We start from the raw sequence: 22,642 nt of genomic DNA on the forward strand, positions 1-22,642 counted from the left end.
AACAGGAGGGTCCTTGAAAATTGGCTGAGCTTTTAAAGTCCATATACTGAATACAGCATGTCTTGCAGAGACAGCGCAAGCGCTGCCTAGACTAGACCTAAAAATAGTCTGGAGGACGGCCAGGACATCTGACAGCTGTCCTGATGCCCTATTCGTAATTGAGAGGAATGGGTTACCTCCCTGTGGGGGGAGGATGGGAACAAGCCTCCCAGTCCTTGCAAGTCTCTGAGAGGGTTGCACAAGTATCTGCATTTTACAAAGAGAGAACACATGAACGTATTGAAGTGCTCTTTGTAGCTTCCCTTTCCTACTGAGCTGTAAAGGTTGAAACAGAAAGGTGAAAGTGGTGTTTACCACATGAGGGCAGTCATTCTCTTTAGCTCCCGGGGATGTTGACTTTGCGGCCGAATCTGCCAGTGGCCACTAATGCTCGGGATGTTGGCTCAACCACCGAAGCTGACGGGCCACTAATGCTCGGGTATGTTGGCTAGGCCACTGAAGCTGCCAGGGCCACTAATGCTTGGGAATGTTGACTCAGCCACTGAAGCTGAAAGAAGCCACTAATGCTCAAGGATGTTGACTCGGCCACTGAAGCTGCCAGGGGCCTCTAAAGCTAGGGTATGCTGGCTCAGCCCCAAAAGCTGAAAGGGGCCACTAATGCTCGGGATTTTGGCTTGGCCACCGAAACTGAAAGGGGCCACTAATGCTCAGGGATGTTGACTCGGCCACTGAAGCTGCCAGGGGCCACTAATGCTCGGGGATGTTGGCTCGGCCACCAAAGCAGCCAGGGGCCACTAATGCTCGGGATGTTGGCTCGGCCACCGAGACTGTGAGGGACTACTAATGCTCGGGGATGTTGACTCTGGCACTGAAGCTGCCGGGGGCCACTAATGCTCGGTGATGTTGACTCGGGCCACCAAAGCTGCCAGGGGCCACTAATGCTCGGGGATGTTGACTCGCCCCCTGAAGCTGCCTGGGGCCACTAATGCTCGGGGATGTTGGCTCGGCCACCGAAGCTGCCAGGGACCACTAATGCTCGGGGATGTTGACTCGCCCACGGATGCTGCCGGGGGCCACTAATGCTCAGGAATGTTGACTCGACCACTGAAGCTGCCAGGGGCCACTAAGGCTCGGCCACCAAAGCTGCCCGGGCCACTAATGCTCGGGATGTTTGCTCAACCACCGAAGCTGCCAGGGACCACTAATGGTCAGGGATGTTGGCTCGGCCACTGAAGCTGCCAGGGACCACTAATGCTAGGGGATGTTGACTCGCCCACTGAAGCTGCCAGGGGCCACTAATGCTCAGGAATGTTGACTCGACCACTGAAGCTGCCAGGAGCCACCAAGGCTCAGCCACCAAAACTGCCTGAGGCCACTAATGATCTGGGATGTTGGCTCGGCCACCGAAGCTGCCAGAGACCACTAATGCTCAGGGATGTTGGCTCGGCCACCGAAGCTGCCAGGGACCACTAATGCTCGGGGATGTTGACTCGGCCACTGAAGCTGCCAGGGGCTACTAATGATCTGTGATGTTGACTCGGGTCACTGAAGCTGCCAGGGGCTACTAATGCTCGGGGATGTTGACTCGGCCACTGAAGCTCAGGGACCACTAATGCTCGGGATGTTGACTCGGCCACTGAAGCTGCCAGGGGTCACTTATGCTCGGGGATGTTGATGCAGCCACTGAGCTGCCAGGGGTCACTAATGCTCGGGGATGTTGACGCAGCTACTGAAGCTGCCAGGGGCTACTAATGCTCGGGGATGTTGACTCGGCCACTGAAGCTCAGGGACCACTAATGCTCGGGATGTTGACTCGGCCACTGAAGCTGCCAGGGGTCACTAATGCTCGGGGATGTTGATGCAGCCACTGAGCTGCCAGCGGTCACTAATGCTCGGGGATGTTGACGCAGCTACTGAAGCTGCCAGGGGCTACTAATGCTCGGGGATGTTCACTCAGCCACTGAAGCTGTCAGGGGCTACTAATGCTCGGGTGAATTGACTCGGTCACTGAAGCTGACAGGGGCCACTAATGCTCGGGGATATTGAATTAATTTCTACTGGGGGACTTTGAGCTTCCTATAAAGGCCTAGATGAACAGATACCAAAAGACCGGATGTTGAACCGCAAAAATGCAATGACACGGGAGATGCTTGGTGCCTACCATATAAAACTAAAAAGTCGAGAAATACAACAGTTAGGGTAGAACATTGTTCTTAAAGCCCTTCATGAATCTGATCCCAGCAAGGCAGGCTCGACATCCTTCTGAGGTGGGAAAATTGCGCAGCATGAATTGCCTGGCAGTGACTATCATCTGTTATTTATAGCACTTAGAAACGGCAGAAGCACAATATTTATAACTATATATAAAAAATTATCTTAGGTTATTCGGTAAGTGTTATATAAGACTGCAAGATATGAGTTTGGCGTTACATGTTTGAAGTTTGAGTCTATTTGTAAAACTATCATAATTTTACTGATGGTGCTGATGAAACAACGTAATATTGTATGTTAAAAAAAATGGATGATGTTATAAAGATGTTATGGCCTTCGCGGAACTTACACTGAACATTCTACTTTAATTGGTGCATATGTATCCTGTCATTTATTGATTAGTGTTCTGTGTACAATTAACCTCCGATCAACATTAACTTATAATCTCAAATGTTTTCCTACGATTCATCTATATTACTTTTAAAAACTACACTTTCAGTGTCTTAGTTATAGCTACAGTGTAAAGTCTAAAACTCACTGGCAAGCCCTAGTTCTGGTAAGCTGACCACAACATATTTCATGCCGCGTGCGCTGCTCATGCACTCACTGACACAACATTGATGACATCACAGTGACATGGTGCTTGGGTTGGAAGCCACAGTCTGGGATTTAGCCAACTTTGCACTCTCCAATGGGCATCACTGACGTTCATTATGGACTGAGATCAAAATGCTGGCTCTTCACTAGGCGCTTTGCCAAGCGCACAGCTGTTAGCTAGAAACATTTTTTTCTCAATTTTTTGCAACTATGCTCTGATGTCATGTGTGAGGTCATGAACACTGCATAGGGGAACAAAACTTATCATACCTAAAGAATTTCAATGTTTTTTGTTTTTACAATATGACCATAATGTCACTTTTAACTTTGTTTTTAAGATAATTTGTGAGTTTTTTAATAAACAGATTGTTAGGCGGAAATGTAACCATCAATTTAAGAAGGTTTTTCCAGTCAAGAGTGATATCTAACAATCCTGTCTCTGGCCCCTCCTCCCCCCCAGTAGCAGGCTGTGGACGAAGGACGAACACAACCCAGTGAACATGGTGTTTGGCCGTGTGCATCAGGGGCTGGAAGAAGGACCTGCTATTGAGCAGTGCATCCTGGTGTTCTCCAGTGCGCAATCTGACGCTTAGGCCCCTCATGTCTTCAGAACCCCTCTAAAACTATCAGTGATCCGCTTCAACACCAGTAGTACAGCATGGGAGTCGTTCTGGGAGAGCAGTAGGAATTACTCTTTGAAACGACATCCACTCAGACGTGTTACAGACTGCTGCACTGTTACTTGGAAGGAGGAATCGCTGCTGCAGAAGGAAGGTCCTATCTACACCTAGCGGAACCCGCTTCGCGGGTCCCGCATCGTCAAGGTTGCCCATTCGAGTGTTGACACCTGCGGGGCGAGTGCGCGAGTGACAGGGCTGCGAGCGTTGGGAACCGGGACTCACTCTCCCAGGAGCCCCGGCGATCCCGAGGCCAAGTCACCTGGCCCGCTCTCCCTGACCGCCCCGCCCCGCAAAGCAGCAGAAAAGGAGCCCGCCCAAGCAGGAACTCAGGACGTGTTACAGACTGCTGCACTGTTACTTGGAAGGAGAAATCGCTGCTGCAGAAGGAAGGTCCTATCTACACCTCGCGGAACCCGCTTCGCGGGTCCCGCATCGTCAAGGTTGCCCATTCGAGTGTTGACACCTGCGGGGCGAGTGCGCGAGTGACAGGGCTGCGAGCGTTGGGAACCGGGACTCACTCTCCCAGGAGCCCCGGCGATCCCGAGGCCAAGTCACCTGGCCCGCTCTCCCTGACCGCCCCGCCCCGCATGATCCTCTCAACCAACGCCTATAAGAAGTGACAACCCTCGCTGCGCGGGAGCGCGCGGGAGTGCCCGGGGCTAAGCCCGGGCAAAGGGCGGGCCCTTTGTGGCCCTCAGAGGCACGAGAAGGCAAGGCGAGGCCACCCCCCTGAGGTTTACCGTTTGGGATTAATAAGGTACCGTTTAATTATACTCATCATTACCCTCAGGCCATCTGCCATTTGCCTGTCGATCCTGACACCTAATTTGGTCTTTTGGTTCGGACGTTTCAAGTGGTAGGCAATATGGTAAGGAAAAAGCCCGCACCTGCCGCGACGGAGCCCCTTAATACAATGTTTTCATATGTGGTACAAAAAGTTAGTAAGATCAACAATGAGAGGAGGCAATCGCTAGGCTTAAGCCAATCTCCAGTCTTGCCGTCAGAAAGTCCGCCCTCAAGGGCACTAGCCCCAGAGTTACTGGCCACATCGCCAGAGCTTCCCTAGTCAAATAGCTTAGTTCACATCTCACAAGACTTGGGCAGCGATGAAGAAAATCCCCATGTTTTGGTTAACTCGTCTGCCAATAATGGTAATGCCTCGGAGCAAAATCACCAGTCATTTACCATCGAGGAAGTACCATCACCGGGGCAGCCCGTACCACGGCCAATGAGAACTTGTAGATAATCTCATACAAAGAGAGGGGGGAAACAACAAGGCAGGAGAAAGGTGGCTACACCACCCCTAAGACGTGAAGAGCAACAAATGGACCTCGATGTAGAAGCTGAGTCCAGACGCATCATAGATGATGAACTTTTCAACCGGATTCAAGATATGATTGATATAAAAATCAGGACAATCATTAAGCCCTTGATTGGGAAACTGGACAAATTAACATCGGAGGTTAAGAAGGCGGGGGGAGCACAAAGCAATCTGGTGGTAGAGGTGGCGAATTTATCCGCCCTTGTTACAAAATTGGCGTCGGGAGCCGTAGAGGCTTCACCTAATGAGAGTGCCCCACAGCCCACACTACCAGAGAGGCCCCTAGCATTAGCATCAACTTCACTAACGGCTCCTAGTCAGGATTTAGCAGGCGGTGCCGCGTCGTCATCATCATCAGGTGACATAATTGGTGCAACACATGAGGACGTATCAGCCCAATTCATTTTGGAAGCCTCCCCAGTTGTGCTAGTATTAGCAAATGTCCCAGTTTTAGTACAAAATAAAATAGAATCTAAACAGGACTTGAAAGATAAAGCACTTCATTGGCTTACCACTAATATGACCATGGCCCCCCAAGGGATGGATAGCTTAGCAAGGGACATTGTTATGACCAGGAGGGTATCTTGGATTGGGTCTAAACCTAAAAAATTTAAGGGGGACTGTGTGATTATAAATTTTGCCAACACGGAAGTCCTCCCAAAAATTCTGAACAACATCTTCCCACCCCAAAGGCGGAGTGGCTCTATAATCCCGCTTACTTTAAAATTCTTCTATAGTGAGGCTCAGCTCCCTACTTTTTCTAACTCCCCTAGAGTTAGGAGAGCGTATAATGCCCCAAATTGGGAAGGGAGCTTTAGACATAGATACCCCAACGAGCGCCCTGGGCCCATATTTAACTTTGAGTACGGAAGACCTAACCATGCGTATGAGTCAAATTTCTGGCCTCCCATGCCATCAGACCCTGCCGCCAATGGTTGGGGCCCGGGTTGGATGGGCCAAGAACCCACTGGGCGAATCAACAGGTTTATACCACGGTTGAGAAACGATCAGTTTCTGATACGCCCAAATACCCCTTTACCTATGTGGAACATCGCAGCTATGGGTCAAGGTCAGGTAGCTACCCCTTTTGATTGGGGGGGCGGAATGGGGAATAGGTATGCCCCCTTATCGGATTTAAATAACTGCGATTGACTTAAACCTGATAATGTCCGAGCAAGTGAGCCCATATTTATACCCCTAATAAACCGTAGCCAATGTTACCCTGATGAAGATCTCCGCTTGCCCACATTTTATGAAACACCTGAGAGATATGTGCCGTTAGATAACCCTGGGTTATCATACCAGGGGGTGGGTTGCGTATTGCCAACCCTGAATACCGTCCTAACACAGAGCGCCCCCGAGGTAGATCAGAATGAGACGATCATATCCTCAAGCTTAGCGGAGGGGTGTTTGTTGGGGGATAAAGAGTTGAGGTTACCTACTAACTCTTGTAAAATCATAAGTTGGAACATTGCTGGTTCAAATGCAAAACGACAGGACAAAGCCTGTTTGAGCTTTATTTCTAAGCACCATATAATTGCCCTGCAAGCAACGTGGGACACATCGGCTAACTTTTGGTGGGATGGATTTACTTGCTTTACTATTCCTGCCGTCCCTAGCCGTATGGGCAGAGCCAAAGGTGGTTTGGCAATTATGTTTTCCCTAGACCTGAAGGGCAGTTATAGGCAGATAAATACCGATCCTGTAAACATCCTAATGGTTGAAAGGATGACTAGTAACAATTGCAGGACGATATATATCAACTTTTATAACTCTGGGAACAGCGAATACAGTGGGAGTAATGTCGCCAACCTAGATAGCATTTTAAATAAAGTGTCTCAGAATATCTATTTAGTTTATGAGTTTATCCTATTAGGAGATTTTAACATTCACCTATGTAACTTGGTCTGTATGGGAAGAGGTGATAATGTAACTGAGGAGGGTGAGGAGGCCCCTCGGGGTCCCCACTTTGAACACTCTACAGAGGGGCTCGAGTTAGAAGAACTATTAGCAAACCATGACTTATACGAACCCGATAAGGGCGTTAGGGCGCCAACCTTCACTGGCAGTCATCATGGCTCAGTGATAGACTATATCTTTGTCTCACAAGGTATCCTAAATCGGTCTATGGTTTATTGCACAGTTATAACACCCTACAGCGACCACAACCCTGTATTACTTGAAGTGGCCTGGGGTGGCCAGATGGGAGCACCCCCAAGAGCACATAAACCAGCACACCCCTTGAAACCTTGCGACCAAGACAGACGACTGAAATGGGCTAAAGTGATCCCGGATAATTTCTACGAAAAAATGTTTCCAAAAATAAAAGACAAAGTGGACATCTGTCAAAAATCGGGTGCGCAAGGTAAAGAAATAATAGAGGCCTTCGAGGAAATTTGTGGTCAGGTGGCCAAGGACCTTTTAGTCAAACCAAAGAAAGGACTTCCCGGAACAAAACGTTGGTTTGATTCTGCCTGTTCAAAAGCCCACATAGCATTGTTGACAGCGTTAAAAACCTCTACCAGGGTCGGGGATGACATTGTCAGATTAAGGAAATGTTATAAGGTTGCCATTAAGAATCACAAAGAATCCATTAAACGCGAATCGTGGGAAAATCTCCTCTCAGCTGCAGTACTGAAGGACAGTAGGAGATTTTGGGAAATCATTAGACAACCTTTATTTTCTGATGACAATAATGCTCCTATGGACTGTGTGATCACTGACGATAAATGGCTAAACCACTTCAAAAATGTCTATGAGGGTGGGGCCAAAGGAACTGTAGATGCTTCAGTGCCTGCTATAGCGGCACATCCTATGGTTTTTAACCCCGAAGAAGTAGAAAAAGCCTTGATGGCCACAACAAGACATAAAGCTCCTGGCCCTGACGGCGTTCCCGCTGACTTCTTTATGTACTCTCCTAAATTGTGGGCGGTGGTTTTGTCGAAAGTGTTTAATGCAGCCAATAATCATGCACCTAGTTCCTGGTCCACATCCACCATAGTTCCTATTTCTAAAAATAAAGGCCAGCGAGATGATCCCGCCTCCTATAGGCCCATATCTCTGTTGGACTCAACCGTAAAAATACTAGGCAGAGTCCTTCTAGCTAGACTTAATGACAACGTTGAGAGCCTTGGAGGGCTGTCTGAATTACAATATGGATTCAGAGAAAGAAAGGGGACAATCGAACAATGTATAAATTTACATCTATTAATCTCTAAATATACAGTGGCAAAGGGGGGTTCCATGTTTCTTGCATTCATGGACCTCTCCTCTGCCTTTGATCTGGTGAATAGGACGAAACTGTGGCAGTTACTGTTGGAGATGGGCATCGATGAGTCTTTGGTTGTGTTTATGGCTAAACTGCACCAGGAGCTTTTTGCAGCTGTCCGAGTCACAAACGATGGTAGACGCACCCCCCTGTTTAAATCCCTAAAGGGGGTGCGGCAAGGCTGCATTCTAGCCCCTGTATTATTCACCATTTACATTAATGGGTTGGGCAGTCACCTGCGGGGACAGGCAGCTGACGTTCCGCATGCAGGAGGCGTCAAAATCCCAGCACTCCTGTATGCGGACGATGCAGTGTTGATAGCCCGTACTGGGGTAGGCCTACAGCATCTCCTGGACGCTTTTGGTAGTTTTATGGAGACTCTGGACCTCAAGGTCAACGCCTCTAAATCACACACGATGGTAATGGGGCGTGAGTGTAACAAAAAAAGACATAAAACTGTTTTTTGTAGGGGAGTCCCTGTCACCAACGTATCCACATTTCCATATCTGGGGGTAATGTTTGACCAGAAAGGAACTTGGGGCCCTCAGATAAGAGCAAAAAGATTGGCTGTTATAAGATCTTCCTCAGCGGTATTGGGCTTTGCTGGGAAGCTAGGGGCTAGGCCTATGCAAGCTCTCTTGAAAATCTACATGAGTAAACCAGTCTGATGACAATAATGCTCCTATGGACTGTGTGATCACTGACGATAAATGGCTAAACCACTTCAAAAATGTCTATGAGGGTGGGGCCAAAGGAACTGTAGATGCTTCAGTGCCTGCTATAGCGGCACATCCTATGGTTTTTAACCCCGAAGAAGTAGAAAAAGCCTTGATGGCCACAACAAGACATAAAGCTCCTGGCCCTGACGGCGTTCCCGCTGACTTCTTTATGTACTCTCCTAAATTGTGGGCGGTGGTTTTGTCGAAAGTGTTTAATGCAGCCAATAATCATGCACCTAGTTCCTGGTCCACATCCACCATAGTTCCTATTTCTAAAAATAAAGGCCAGCGAGATGATCCCGCCTCCTATAGGCCCATATCTCTGTTGGACTCAACCGTAAAAATACTAGGCAGAGTCCTTCTAGCTAGACTTAATGACAACGTTGAGAGCCTTGGAGGGCTGTCTGAATTACAATATGGATTCAGAGAAAGAAAGGGGACAATCGAACAATGTATACATTTACATCTATTAATCTCTAAATATACAGTGGCAAAGGGGGGTTCCATGTTTCTTGCATTCATGGACCTCTCCTCTGCCTTTGATCTGGTGAATAGGACGAAACTGTGGCAGTTACTGTTGGAGATGGGCATCGATGAGTCTTTGGTTGTGTTTATGGCTAAACTGCACCAGGAGCTTTTTGCAGCTGTCCGAGTCACAAACGATGGTAGACGCACCCCCCTGTTTAAATCCCTAAAGGGGGTGCGGCAAGGCTGCATTCTAGCCCCTGTATTATTCACCATTTACATTAATGGGTTGGGCAGTCACCTGCGGGGACAGGCAGCTGACGTTCCGCATGCAGGAGGCGTCAAAATCCCAGCACTCCTGTATGCGGACGATGCAGTGTTGATAGCCCGTACTGGGGTAGGCCTACAGCATCTCCTGGACGCTTTTGGTAGTTTTATGGAGACTCTGGACCTCAAGGTCAACGCCTCTAAATCACACACGATGGTAATGGGGCGTGAGTGTAACAAAAAAAGACATAAAACATTTTTTTGTAGGGGAGTCCCTGTCACCAACGTATCCACATTTCCATATCTGGGGGTAATGTTTGACCAGAAAGGAACTTGGGGCCCTCAGATAAGAGCAAAAAGATTGGCTGTTATAAGATCTTCCTCAGCGGTATTGGGCTTTGCTGGGAAGCTAGGGGCTAGGCCTATGCAAGCTCTCTTGAAAATCTACATGAGTAAACCAGTGGCCATAGCGGCTTATGGTTCCCAGTTGTGGGGATACGTAAATCTTGATCCAATTCAGAGAGCAGAAAATAGATTCATTAGATCTCTGCTCTCAGTCCTGCAATCCACCCCAACGTATTCTATCCATAAAGAGGTGGGTTTGCCTTATCTGTCTGATACCCTGAGCCTTGCACCGATAACTTTGTGGCTGAAAATGTGGACAAATGATGATCTAACTCTGAACCACAAGATTTTGCACGATGTCTTATCCTTGGATAAACACACCAGCATTCCATGGCTGGCATACGTAGCGAAAACCTTTGCAGATCTGGGTCGCCCAGAACTTTTTTCATCTCCGGAAAATATTAGGAGACAGGATATAGTAATCATCAAAAAGTTATTTAGGGATAGGCAGGAAGCACGGAGGGAGGAACTCGAATTGCTGAAACCTGCGGTAAGGGCCCATAACCTTCTGGTTTGTACATCCTCACTCGCCCCCTACTTGAACTTTGTCACATTCCCATATCACAGGTTTTTATTAACAAAGTTTCGATTTAATTTGATACATTTCTATTTAGGTTCTTTTAAGAGTTGGCAGAAGCCTGAGCAGGCCCCACCGTGCTGCTGTGATAATTTTTCGGTGCAGGATACTCTGCACTTTGTTATGTTTTGTAGTATATACCACGAGCAGAGAAAGAAATATTTGTTGCCTATTTTGAAAAAAGCTGGTTTTGTCCAAGTAAGACCAGCCTTGCTCTTTCTACAACTGCTACCTAACATACATATTACTTTCTGCATGGCAAACTTTTTGGTAGCCGCAATGCGGGCGAAATCTGTCAGCCAAATTTTACCTTAAAATCTTTAGTCGTTTTAGGATGTTTTTGTGCTAGATATGTATAGAACTATTTCATCCATGTTTAAAAAAAATTTCCTTCTTTGTCTAACTGGACCTTCTTTTTGGGAAATGTAAATAGATGTACAGTATGTATTGTATTGTAAAGTAATTGTTTTTCTTACTTTTGTTCTTTGTATGACTTGTAATAAGTCGAATAAAGATATTCTGACTGACTGACTGACTGACATTCACTCAGCGGTTGCTGTGTAGTCATTGACCATCATGTGACAAGAGCTTTTAATCAATTAGTCCATCTCAATTAGTCCATCTTTGCATTAAATGTCCTTGAGAGCCTGCTTCCGCCCTTGACATGAAAGATCTCTTCTCCTATGGACTTGTTGGTGAGTTCTACTCATCATCGTATAAATGAAGGACAGCCTTTCCCGGCCCAGCCCCATACATCTCAGACAACATGTTTCATCTTAATTCCACTTGAACGGGTCCTCGTCTCATTTGAATCTATGAAATCCAGTTCTAGAAGTGAGCAACAATAAATTAGGGCCTTACCATGGTCACTGGCATCGTCCACAAGTAGGATCTCTTTGAGAAGCATGCGTGGGGCTGTGTAGAGCACACTGTATACTGTGCGGAGCAGAGCAGACAAGGCCTCATTGTGGAAGACAATGATTACGCTAGTGGTAGGTAGCAGCGGGCACCGTTTAAACCTCTTCTCCTGGCACCTGTGGGAAAGCAGGGGACCAGGAAAACAGACTGAGATTATTTTCTGGAGCGTAGAAACTGAAATTAACTATGTGACAAACAATTTGGACCATACAGACTAGAAGAAATATGTCACAACTCATGTTGAACTTGCCATGGAGAACATGGAAGCACTACATTATGCTTTTAGAGGGAGCACTGGGTTTGCAAGGTGATACTCTGTTGCTTCTAACTTTAATTCATTGAATGTGGGAGCACCCTTGTTGTCAGTTGTCTGTCTCCCACCCTCCATTCCAAAAGCTCTACATGACTAATGCAGTTATCCCCCTTACCACAACACACTAAAGTGAAATAACAGAATAGTGTACAGAATGATAACGGAGTTATCTAATTTTCTTTATGTGTGCTGCTTCCTATTTTGTTGCTGGCTATTCCCATTTTATGCAGTTACATTCATGTATGTTGGTCTGTTGTGTTTGTGTGGTGTGCTGCAGAGGAGGTATAACTAATTGTGCAGGAACAACTACTTGGCCAAAAGAAAAGGCATAAGCCCTTCTTCCTTAAGATACTTCATCGCTGATGATGCTGCGCGGAAAAGGAAGAACAATCAAAGACATATAAAAAGAAGATGCTGGGTTTCTTAGACAAGGAAGGGGACATTTCCATAGAGAACAGCTAAGACATACACAGTCTGTTCAGTTCCATTGGACACATGGTGAAGGTCCTAAAGATTCAGGGCTGTTATAGCCTCTGCAGTTTAGAATGTACACTTTGTATGTCTGGGTCTTCACAATGCAGATGTCGAACAGGCCTAACAATATACATAGACTGGGCATTAAGTCTACTAATTTTAACCATTGACTTTCTTTGACCAGGCTCTTTTTAGCGTTTGGCTTTCTAATTTATCAATAAACCTTTTGGATCGGCCCAGTGGAGCATTCATCTCTCACAATGCTATTGGCTGTTTGGGTGCATCATTCCACCTCCACTCAAATGCTTCCTGTGAACCACATGAGGGACCACTTAAGCTCTCTCTTTCCTCAGGATAGCTCCTTTCCGTGTATCTCACTATAATGTGCTAACAATGCTTAATTTGAGCAGGAGGTTGCCGGTGGGGTCCACCAGCACTTTCCTTTGGAGACTGGCACCTATTTTTACTGCCTAAGACATTTCCTGAGAACCAGAGAGGGAAAACAAACAAACGAAAAGATAGAGACAAGGAAAGATGGAAAACCTTCCCAAAGGGAGAAAGCAAGAAGATGTAAGAATGAGATAAAAGGGGAGGGAGTGTCTGGTGGTAGATTAAAGAGGCAAGTGGTGGATTTAAGACCACACAGCATTGGTATTGAATGATTGATTGGTATTTGGGACGTGATATTTAATTGCACCAGCCATGGACTGCTGAGCAGAGCTTTGGGCACCCTTTCTTTTTCAAAGTAAGGACTTGCTAACACTTCATGCATAAGCAATTTAAACCCAGACAAATTGGCTTTGCCAGTGCTTGCTCTAAATCTAGTTTTGCTTTTCACCTAAGGCACTCATGTGGGGTATTGTTGCAAGAAATCAAGCTAGATCTTACGGGAGGGAGTGAGATAGGAGAACCTCAATCAACCTTGTCTCTGTCTCAATCAATCAATCAATCAATCAAGTGGTTTGTAAAGCGCGATTACTTGATTGGTATTTCCTTATACGAGGGGTTTATTACACACATTTGTCATCGATTCGGAGCAGGTGGTAAATGTGTGCAGGGGAATCTGCCTGGAGCATGGCTCCATTGAGGGGGTTAAGGAGCGAAGGGGAAGGACAAGGAAGATTAGTTCTGGAAGGGGGACCACTGAATGCTTCCCCACTTCCAGAGAAAAATGTCACAGTGGAGTGCAGGACAAGGTTTCCCTGCTACTGAAGCCAAAGCCTCATATGGTTTTACCAGCCCGGATTACTGGCTCGAAAAATAGGGTCAAATGCTTCCACACCTGGGCAAACAAGATAAAGGAACAACCACCCAGTTGCGATGAATCAGAGCACAATTCCAGAGGGGAAAGTGTATACATTTGCATATATTTTTTATTATTATGATATTGGAAAATGTAAACGGACGGAATGCTGAAACAATGTCAAATATTCACCCCCAGTACAGAGATCTGGCTTAAATTGTTCGTTTTTTGTGCTCCTTTTGCCATTCCAGTTAAGACCCAGCCAAAGCAGTCTTGACCCTGCTCCCCATGGAAACAGTCCAGCCCGAACTGCCATGCCCGGTCCTCCCTGATGCTTATTTCTGGTCCAGGGAGGACCTGGCTTGGCAGTTCGGGCCGAACATTTCCCATGAGGAGCAGGGTCAAGACTGATTTGCATATGCCTGAGTCCAAACTGGTGTGGTGTGGTGAGCAAAAGAAAGATTGATTAAACCCACTCCTTTGTGACTGGAGCGAATGTTTGCACTGTTCAGCATTCCGTCCATCATTTGTTCCTTTTGCTTTTCTTTCCCTAATTGGGAAGGGTATGCGTAGACGTGGGTCCCATGCTCACTGCACCACTGGATTCAAGATAGCCTGGCTGAGGCGGGGTAATGCCCTGAAACTAGTCCAAGGATGCTTGTTTACAGTCGAGGGAGGACCTGCCTTGGCAGTTTGGTCTGGACTGTTCCCATGCGGCGCAGGGTCAAAACTGATTTGCATATGGCTAGGTCCAAACTGGGGTGGTGTGGTGAGCAAAAGAATGATGGATTAAACCCTGATCTTTGTGACTGGGGTGAATGTTTGCATTATGATAATTTTTGCTAGAACTTCTTACGTGAGCCTGGCAAATGCAGTTGTCTGCCAGGCCCATGTAATAAAAAATAAAAAAATACTAAAAAATTTTATGTACATATTCATACACAGTGGGTCTTTTAAGTCATTCATCGTTTTATTGTTTGGTATAATTCACACTCTGCTTCTCCCTATAACAGCTTACTGAATGTGGCTATGGGCTAGCCCATTTCTCCCATTGGCTGTATTGCCCTGTGAGTAACAGCATTTTGCCTGATCACATGTGCAAATCTGCATGCATATGAGTGTGCTTCAATGTGCTAGTGGCGGGTAGTTTAAACTTCCAGTTTTTTCTATTATAGGTTCACTCGCATTGCTTTCCCTCTTGTTTAAAAAAAACACCCTGTGGTATCCCAGATAGTACTACCGGGCCACATGCGTGTAGCACCTTGCATCTGCATTATGATGCTCCCTGTGCATCCACTATTTCTACACTTCTTTAAATAGTACTGCCTCTAATGTATCATTGTTTAAAGCTAAAAGATATCTACCTGTTTAGAGGCATTACGTTGGCCACCTTGAATCAGTAAAGTAGTGACACTTTATACATTTTAGCATTTAAAGATAGCTGCCTAGCGGCGTGTTTTTCTTAATAGCTTTTGGATGGTTTTGTACATAGTGTGTCATTGTAGTTTTGCTACAAGTTGGCCAGCATTTTGCTTCTAAACATATAGCAGCGTTGGAACCTTAAAACAATGATACACTTTGTACAATTTAATTGCAATACAGCCACCTGCTGTTATGTTTCATTTTTTATTATATTTATGTATTGTAAGCATGTGCCTGCCATGATTAGGTGGTGGCATGTTTATTATGTTTATTATTTTCTACTTTTATTATTTTAATTCATTTCCTACATACGGTTAACCTTTGTATGTCACTTTTAAAGTGGATGTGGCTGAATTCAAGAGTGAGCCAGTGGCTGCATGGTCGATGTATACGTACAGGGATGAGTGGCAGGGGTACATGTATCTTGACTTACTGAGTGCCTAAACTCATTTCATTCATTGGTATTGTCAATCCTCATTGAGAATGGTTATTAAATATTCAGTACCTCAGATTGAAGCTTTGGTGAAGCAGTACACCCCATAAATGTCAGCCTTTGCTAATGAAACCATTTGAACATTTTGATATGGTTCAGTCATAGAAACATATTCCTGTGTAATTCTAAAAATAGAATTATATGCATTAAGGAATCATACAAAAGAGTGGATGTTGAAACACACAATAAAAGGTCAAGGAAAGAGACACCATAAGGAAATGGTACATTCTCAACTGACAATGATTCCCTACATGCAGTTTAAAGCAAGAATTCTAAAAGTAAAAAAAAATACTCCCCCACTCTCATTTGTAATTATTCTTGTAAACTAGTAATTAATATTGAATACATCGTTAGGGGACTTAGCCTGATCCAAACCCTGTGTTATTACCCTTGACCAACCTTTCTCCCTCCATCCATGGCTCACCCTTAATGTAAAGGCACCATTTGGAGATGCATGTGGATCTTTTGTGGGTCCTGCATATTCCCAGATAGCTACTCAATTGCACATGACTCTTACTCAGAGGGTCGGGTGTCAGGCCCAAGGTCTCGATGCAAGGAGATCCTGTCACTGGCAAAGGCATTGAAGTTGTGTTTTGCGTAGCCCTGATCCAGCTCAATTTTCTCCTCTTCTGTAAGGCTGTACACCATGAAGGGGCTTCCTTCAGAACCAGCAAGGTGAGGATCCTCAATGGGACGTCGCAAAAAAGGGCGCAGTTCGTCTGGTGAGTAATAGCCCGGTAGGCACCGAAGGACACTGCCAACGGTGACCTCTTCCCTGAGTTTCTTGACTGGCTTTATCTGCAGTGGAGGTTTACCTCTTTGTAGCTGTGATGAAACACTCATCACCCTGCTCATCATGGAGTTCTGGTACGTTGGGCCACCTCTGCCGTTGACGAGATGCAGTGATTGTGCAGGCTTGTGCTCGCCCAGGTACCAGTGCATGAGGCAGAGCAGCATGGCAAACAGGGATAAGCAGAGAAAGAGTACAGTTATTTTGAGCCAGAAGAGCTTCGAGCGTAGCCGCCACTTCACACTGTATCTTTTCCTGGGGATATAGTGGAAAGAATAAGGAGAAAAGATGAAAGAAAAGGTTCAATCCAAAGGTAAAGTCCTACTGCCAAAACCTTGTAATGCTGCTCAACAGGCTGTAGAAGTAATCAACTTAGGACTTGATAGGCATTTGTTTTATGCTTACATACCTTAAGGTTCTCTAGTCAAGAAAGTCAAATTCGCAGGGATAAAGATCAGCCAAAACAACTAGACATGGAAATATATTATCCATGCTCATTGAACCTTGTTTTTGAAGGCACGTTTGCCCTTCTATTTTTTAAGCAGCATCAGGAAAGCTACTCCTGTATTTGTTATGTCTGGGCCTTATACCTTCATCAGTATGCTGTTGGCTTGCTACCGTAAGATACATTCTTCTAATTGGCAGGCCAATGTATGCACTAGGAATTGCTTTGCATGTAATTCGAATGCAAATAATATTTATAATATCAGATAAACTTCTATTGGATGCGCCTGTCATGGCATTAGCATTCATTTATCATTCTCAAATCATTTCAACATTAGATAAACATATAAAAGAAACTAACCATAGGCTGGTAGGCTGACAGGAGGACATTTTGCAGCACTTCTTTGTGCCCTACTGCTTTTTGGGTAATCCACTTGTGCATTTGTTATTAACCTGTGGTCCGAGGACCTCTGGGGGTCTGCAATGTTTACTCAGGGTGTCTATGACTTTTTGACAGCATTAAATGATATTAAAAATAATACATTACATTTAATAATAATAATAATAATAATAAGCATTTATTAAGCGCCTGGCTGCACAAAACTGTGTGTCCCCGCGCTGACTGCAAATGCAAAAACCACCTAAAGGAAGAGATCAGGCAAACGGGGATTAGTTTTTGGGAAATAGGTGAGTTTTGAGTCTGGCTCTGAACCTTGTTTCAGATGGCTCCATACGTAGCTGAATTGGCAGGGCATTCCAAAGCTTAGTGGCTAAATAGCGGAAGGATTTTCCTCCCATCTTGGCTTTGGTGATGCGAGGGATTTTAAACAGCATCGTGCCCGCTGATCTAAGATTTTTGATTGGCCTGTGGATGGTCAAGAGGCCTCTTAGATAGCTAGGGCCTTTGTTTTGGGCAATGCGATGTGTGTAGCAGAGAGTTTTGAATATTATTCTTTCTTTGACAGGGAGCCAGTGAAGCTTGGCAAGCGCATTTTTTGTCGATGCTCTACGGGGGAGACCGAGCACCAGTCGCGCTGCAGAGTTTTGTATGCATTGTAACTGGTGCAGGCTCTTTTGATTGAGACCCAGTAAAAGAACATTACCGTAGTCCAGATGGGGAGATATTAGAGCATGGACTATAGTTTTTCTTGCTTCAATTGGCAGCAGGTCAAGTACTTTGCGCAGCACTTTAAGGGTGCTGTAGCATTTACCTGTCACTTTATTTACCTGGGCTCTACCTGAGAGATTTGGGTCAAGCATGACTCCGAGGTTCTTCACCTTCTCTGCAGGCACAGAAAGTTCTCCCAATTTGCTAGGCCACCAGGCGTGTGACCAGACGGAAGGATTCTTCCCTACAATCAGTACCTCCGTTTTATCTCCATTCAGACGGAGGCAGTTGGCGTTCATCCATGTCGCTATCCCTAGCATACAGTTTGAGAAGTTGGAGGCTAGGTCTCTACTGTCTGGCGTTATTTTGAACACCAACTGGGTGTCGTCAGCATAGCTGACAATGCCCACCCCAAATTCCTCTACAATGTGTGCCAGGGGTTCCATATAGATGTTAAATAAGGTAGGGCTCAGACTTGAGCCCTGTGGAACCCCATGGCTAACACTGCGAGGAGATGACTTGAAGGGTGGGCAGTGAAGTTGGAAAGTTCTGTCAGAAAGGTATGATTGGAACCAATTGAGAGCAGAGTCTTTAACTCCCATGTCTGAGAGTCGAGACAGCAGCGTGGTGTGCAGCACGGTATCAAATGCTGCACTTAGGTCCAATAGGACCAACGCTGCTGTCTCTCCCTCATCCACCAGTTTCCGGATCTGTTCGGTGGAGAACAGAACGGCAGACTCCGTTGAGTGGCCTGCTCTAAACCCTGATTGGGAGGGGTGGAGGAGAGATTCTTTCTCCAAAAACTCCATGAGTTGGAGATTGGCCAACTTCTCTATGATCTTAGCACAGAAAGGGAGAAGTGAGATTAGTCGCAGATTTTGAAGCTGGGTAATTGGGATGTTCGGTTTCTTTTTTAGTGGTATTACCTGGGCAGATTTCCAGTTTCTCGGGACAATGCTCTCACGGAATGAGGTTGTGATCATGTTGCTTATATGATCCAGTAGTACGCTTTCCATGACCATTTTGTACTGTTCCGGAGGGCAGGCATCCATAGGGGAGCCAGAACCAATGGTGTTTATGATATTCATCAGTTCCTGTTTGTTGGGGGTCCTGAAATTGGTAAACTGGGGTTTTTGAGGGCAGACGTCTAGAGTCTCTGCCTTATTGTTATCTAACCTGGTGCTGCTGGTGAATGTGGCGTGAATATTTTCTACCTTTTTCACGAAGAAATCGGCTATTTGTTCACATATCTCCGTGGAGTAGGTGTCTTTAGTATCCAAGCGAGATAGTATGGTGATTTCTTTATAGATACCGAATAGTTCTTTGATAGGGTTTTTAGCTTCCATAATTCTGCATTTGTAATAAAGACTCTTCTCTACTCGTACCAATTTTTGGTATTTTTTCAGCTCAGTTCTATACTTTTCTTTGAGTTCTGGGCCGTAGTCTTTCCTCCACATTCGTTCAATGAATTTGCATTGTGCTTTAGCCTTTTTCAATTTTTCAGAGAACCAGGGGGCACTTTTAGTTTGTCGAGCTGGGGGCTTGGTCGTCCAGGGAGCAGTTTTGTCTAACGCTTTTGTTAGCCATGATTCAAAGTTGTCCCATACCTCCTGTAGGGAAGTGCCTGCAGTCAGGGGGTGATCGGTAAGTTCCTGCAGCAGTATTTCAGGGGTGCATTTTTTAAAGTTACGGCGTTTGTAAGGGGGGTTTTTCGCATATGACTTGGTGATAACGTTATTAGCTATTCTGAATGGCACCATACTATGGTCAGACCATATCAGTGGAACTGGTGGGGAAGTTTCAATGCCCTTGCAGTTCGTAAATATGGGATCTAATAAATGCCCTTGTTGATGCGTAGGTAGGATAGATAGGAGCTTCAGATCGATAGTATTGAAAGCATTCAGAAGGAGTTGCGCTTCCTTAGAGTGGCTATCCTCTAGGTGGATGTTAAGGTCGCCCAATATGATGATATTTTTATGTCTAACGGCTAGTTGGGTGGCCAGTTCAATAAGTTGGTTACAAAAGGATGTTGCAGCTCCAGGAGGTCTATAAATTAGTAATCCCGTAATGGTATTGGTGGTGTCTAATTTAATAGTGAATCTTCCGCATTCCGTATCCGTGATTTTTTGTTCAATTAAAGTGCACTCAAAGTTATTTTTAAAAATCATTGCCAGTCCTCCCCCCCGTTGTTTCTGGCGGTCGATTCTTAGAAGGCAATAATTACTCGGTATAGCCTCTAAGATCTCTGGGGAGGAGGCTTCCTCTAACCATGTTTCAGTTAGAAACACGATATCGAGGTCTCCATTAGTCAGCAGGTCGTGAATTTCATTTTTATGCTTAGGCATAGATCTGCAGTTCAGTAGTATCATGTTTAGGTGCTGAGTTTTGTTTAAGGTGGAGGTAGTGTTGGGAAGTAGTTGGTGGCATATGCTGCATTGTGCGGGTAAAGATAACGGATCAGTAGCATGCATACAATGAGGTGATGAAGGCTTACCGAGATTCAGCAGGTGTGCTTTAGTGTACTGATACCGTAGACTTTGATTGTTCTGAGGTAGCATAGGTGATTGGGAGGTGGATCTGTGGTGTCCTGCCCCGAGCCCCGTCCTGTCGCGGACGGGCGCAGACGGGCAGGACTCTGGCTTGACTCCGGCGCGCGATCGGCGCGCCCGCAATGCGCGTCCGCTGCGCGGAGCCATGCACGTATGTATTTATAACGTCGTCAGCGCGACGATTCTCAGCGAGCCCTCACTAATATGGCCGCTTTCGTTTTCACCTAGTCCCTACAGATGATGGCTCTGTAAACGGCCACACCCACCGATGAAGTCCGAGCAAGTAGGCTACTCTGGCTGGGGAAACGGAGCGATTTACTAAGTATTGAGCCTCCTTCCTCCAAAAAGGAAATATGGGCGTAGCTATGTAACAGTAGCTGGAATTTTAAAAATAGCACAAGGCAAGATTGCGTCTAGCCCTTAGCGCGAAGGGGGGGGAAAGGACACACAGGGAAAATTCAACAGGTCACAGTTTTTTTAAAAATAGAGCGAGTTAAAAATGATGTAACCTCCCGGCTCAAGCCTCAGGAGGGAAAGCAGCAGTCTACCGGCTTGTGGTCTGGCCTGTTTTTATAACGTCGTCAGCGAGACGATTCTCAGCGAGCCCTCACTAATATGGCCGCTTTAGTTTTCACCTAGTCCCTGCAAATGACGGCTCTGTAAACGGCCACACCCACCGATGAAGTCCGAGCAAGTAGGCTGCTCTGGCTGGGGAAACGGAGCGATTTACTAAGTATTGAGCCTCCTTCCTCCAAAAAGAAAATATGGGCGTAGCTATGTAACAGTAGCTGGAATTTTAAAAATAGCACAAGGCAAGATCGCGTCTAGCCCTTAGCGCGAAGGGGGGGGAAAGGACACACGGGGAAAATTCAACAGGTCACAGTTTTTTTAAAAATAGAGCGAGTTAAAAATGATGTAACCTCCCGGCTCAAGCCTCAGGAGGGAAAGCAGCAGTCATTTAATACATTTAATAAAGTATATACAAATGAAGGAGCAACTTTGAAAAATGTGAACCTTTTTCTACAGTTGATTGTGAATTAAACAAAATATTTAAATGTTTCAGTATTTGTATGGTGTCTGCATTTTAAGTCGAGCCTGGGCAGCGCATGTGCTGCTCTGCGAGGCATGCTGTATTCGTTATATTGGCTATTGGGGACTTTGGACACACCCATAGCTTTTAGATGGTTAGTTGGCCTGCTTTTCAAAATTCCTTTTCTCTGGTTGGTTAATTTTGTGTATCTGTCCCGCCTTTCAGGGCTTGTTTCCCTCCCAGTGGACATCCCCAATTGATTCTTTTTATTGGCAAGCTCTGGCCATCACTTGGCTCCTTGCTCACATATATGTCCCCCCCCCCATCATTGCTGCTGGCATCAAAAGCTACAAGTTATTATTAGGGTGTTTTCGTGGACTATAAAACATCATGGGAATTACTTCTCTTGAAGTATAGGATACCTGATACCATATGGTAATTTCCCAATTCAAAAATGGCTACTCGGTTTATCTTTTGCAGTTACTTTATTCTTAGTATCAGGCGGTGAGTCGCAGTGCTATGCTTTCGATTACCAAACCATTACTAGACTGTTCACTGGAAAGCGACTACCGCGTTTTCTTGGGAGTACGTTTCCCACGAAAGCCGCCTTTTCTATCTGCTTAGCGGACTGCGGCATGTCGGCATCGGGCGGATGGTGACCCGCAAGTCGTGGCTGCAGGGGCGCGTAGAACCCTGCTACCAAACCATCACAAAGGTGAAGTTGGACTACACTGCTGAGGTGGGTACATTCAAATGTACTCACTGCAGTTGCAGGGTGGTCTGCCTTAAGCGTATACCTTTGTTTATTTTTTACAGCACAACTTGCTCTTTAGCTGCTTCCCAAGATCTGAAAATCTGTAGGAGTGAGACCTAAGGGGCTGAGTAAGATGTCGGGAGGACTTGTGTCCGCCGACACCGTATCGGTTTGGAACTGTCCGACCACTGGTCGGCGGTTCTGACCGCACAATATGTATCCGACAAATAGCTATTTCACTATGGCAGCTTGTGCGGTGGGCGGAAAAGGCCTGCAGCTCATGCTGGCATAACAAAATGGATTTTTGGAAATATCCCTGCACCGTGAGGAGATGTTTAGGGAGGTGCTCCCTTAGCGGAGGGGCCCCCAGAGTCATTTTCCCGCAGTCTTTCCATGTTGGATAGGCCGACATGGAAAGGCTGCTGGAAAATGACTATCCCGATGGCAGAGCCGAGGCTGGCTCCATCGTCATTATGCGATTATGGTGTCTTTCTGATGCTGCAACGGGCTCAAGGAGCCCGCGGGAACAGCAGCAGACGTCCCTCCGCCCGCCTTAGGGGCAAAACGGGAGGACCGCAACCCACGGTTGGTAGG

General features: G+C 46.0%; 1 protein-coding gene across 1 annotated transcript in view; it reads right to left on the reverse strand.

Annotated features, from left to right (window-relative positions):
- LOC147717834 (polypeptide N-acetylgalactosaminyltransferase 6-like) overlaps positions 1-16,997 on the reverse strand; it is a 470,804-nt gene extending 453,807 nt beyond the window's left edge. Inside the window, exons 1-3 of the mRNA XM_086919886.1 lie at positions 16,969-16,997; positions 15,891-16,418; positions 11,372-11,544 (exon numbers count right to left, since the gene is read on the reverse strand). Of these exons, the coding sequence (XP_086776012.1) occupies positions 11,372-11,544; positions 15,891-16,418; positions 16,969-16,997 (730 nt within the window). The remainder of the gene's footprint in view (positions 1-11,371; positions 11,545-15,890; positions 16,419-16,968) is intronic.
- Positions 16,998-22,642: the final 5,645 nt, after the last annotated feature.

The sequence above is a fragment of the Lissotriton vulgaris genome, chromosome 5 (genome assembly GCF_964263255.1).
Source record: "Lissotriton vulgaris chromosome 5, aLisVul1.2, whole genome shotgun sequence".
Taxonomy (NCBI): domain Eukaryota; kingdom Metazoa; phylum Chordata; class Amphibia; order Caudata; family Salamandridae; genus Lissotriton; species Lissotriton vulgaris.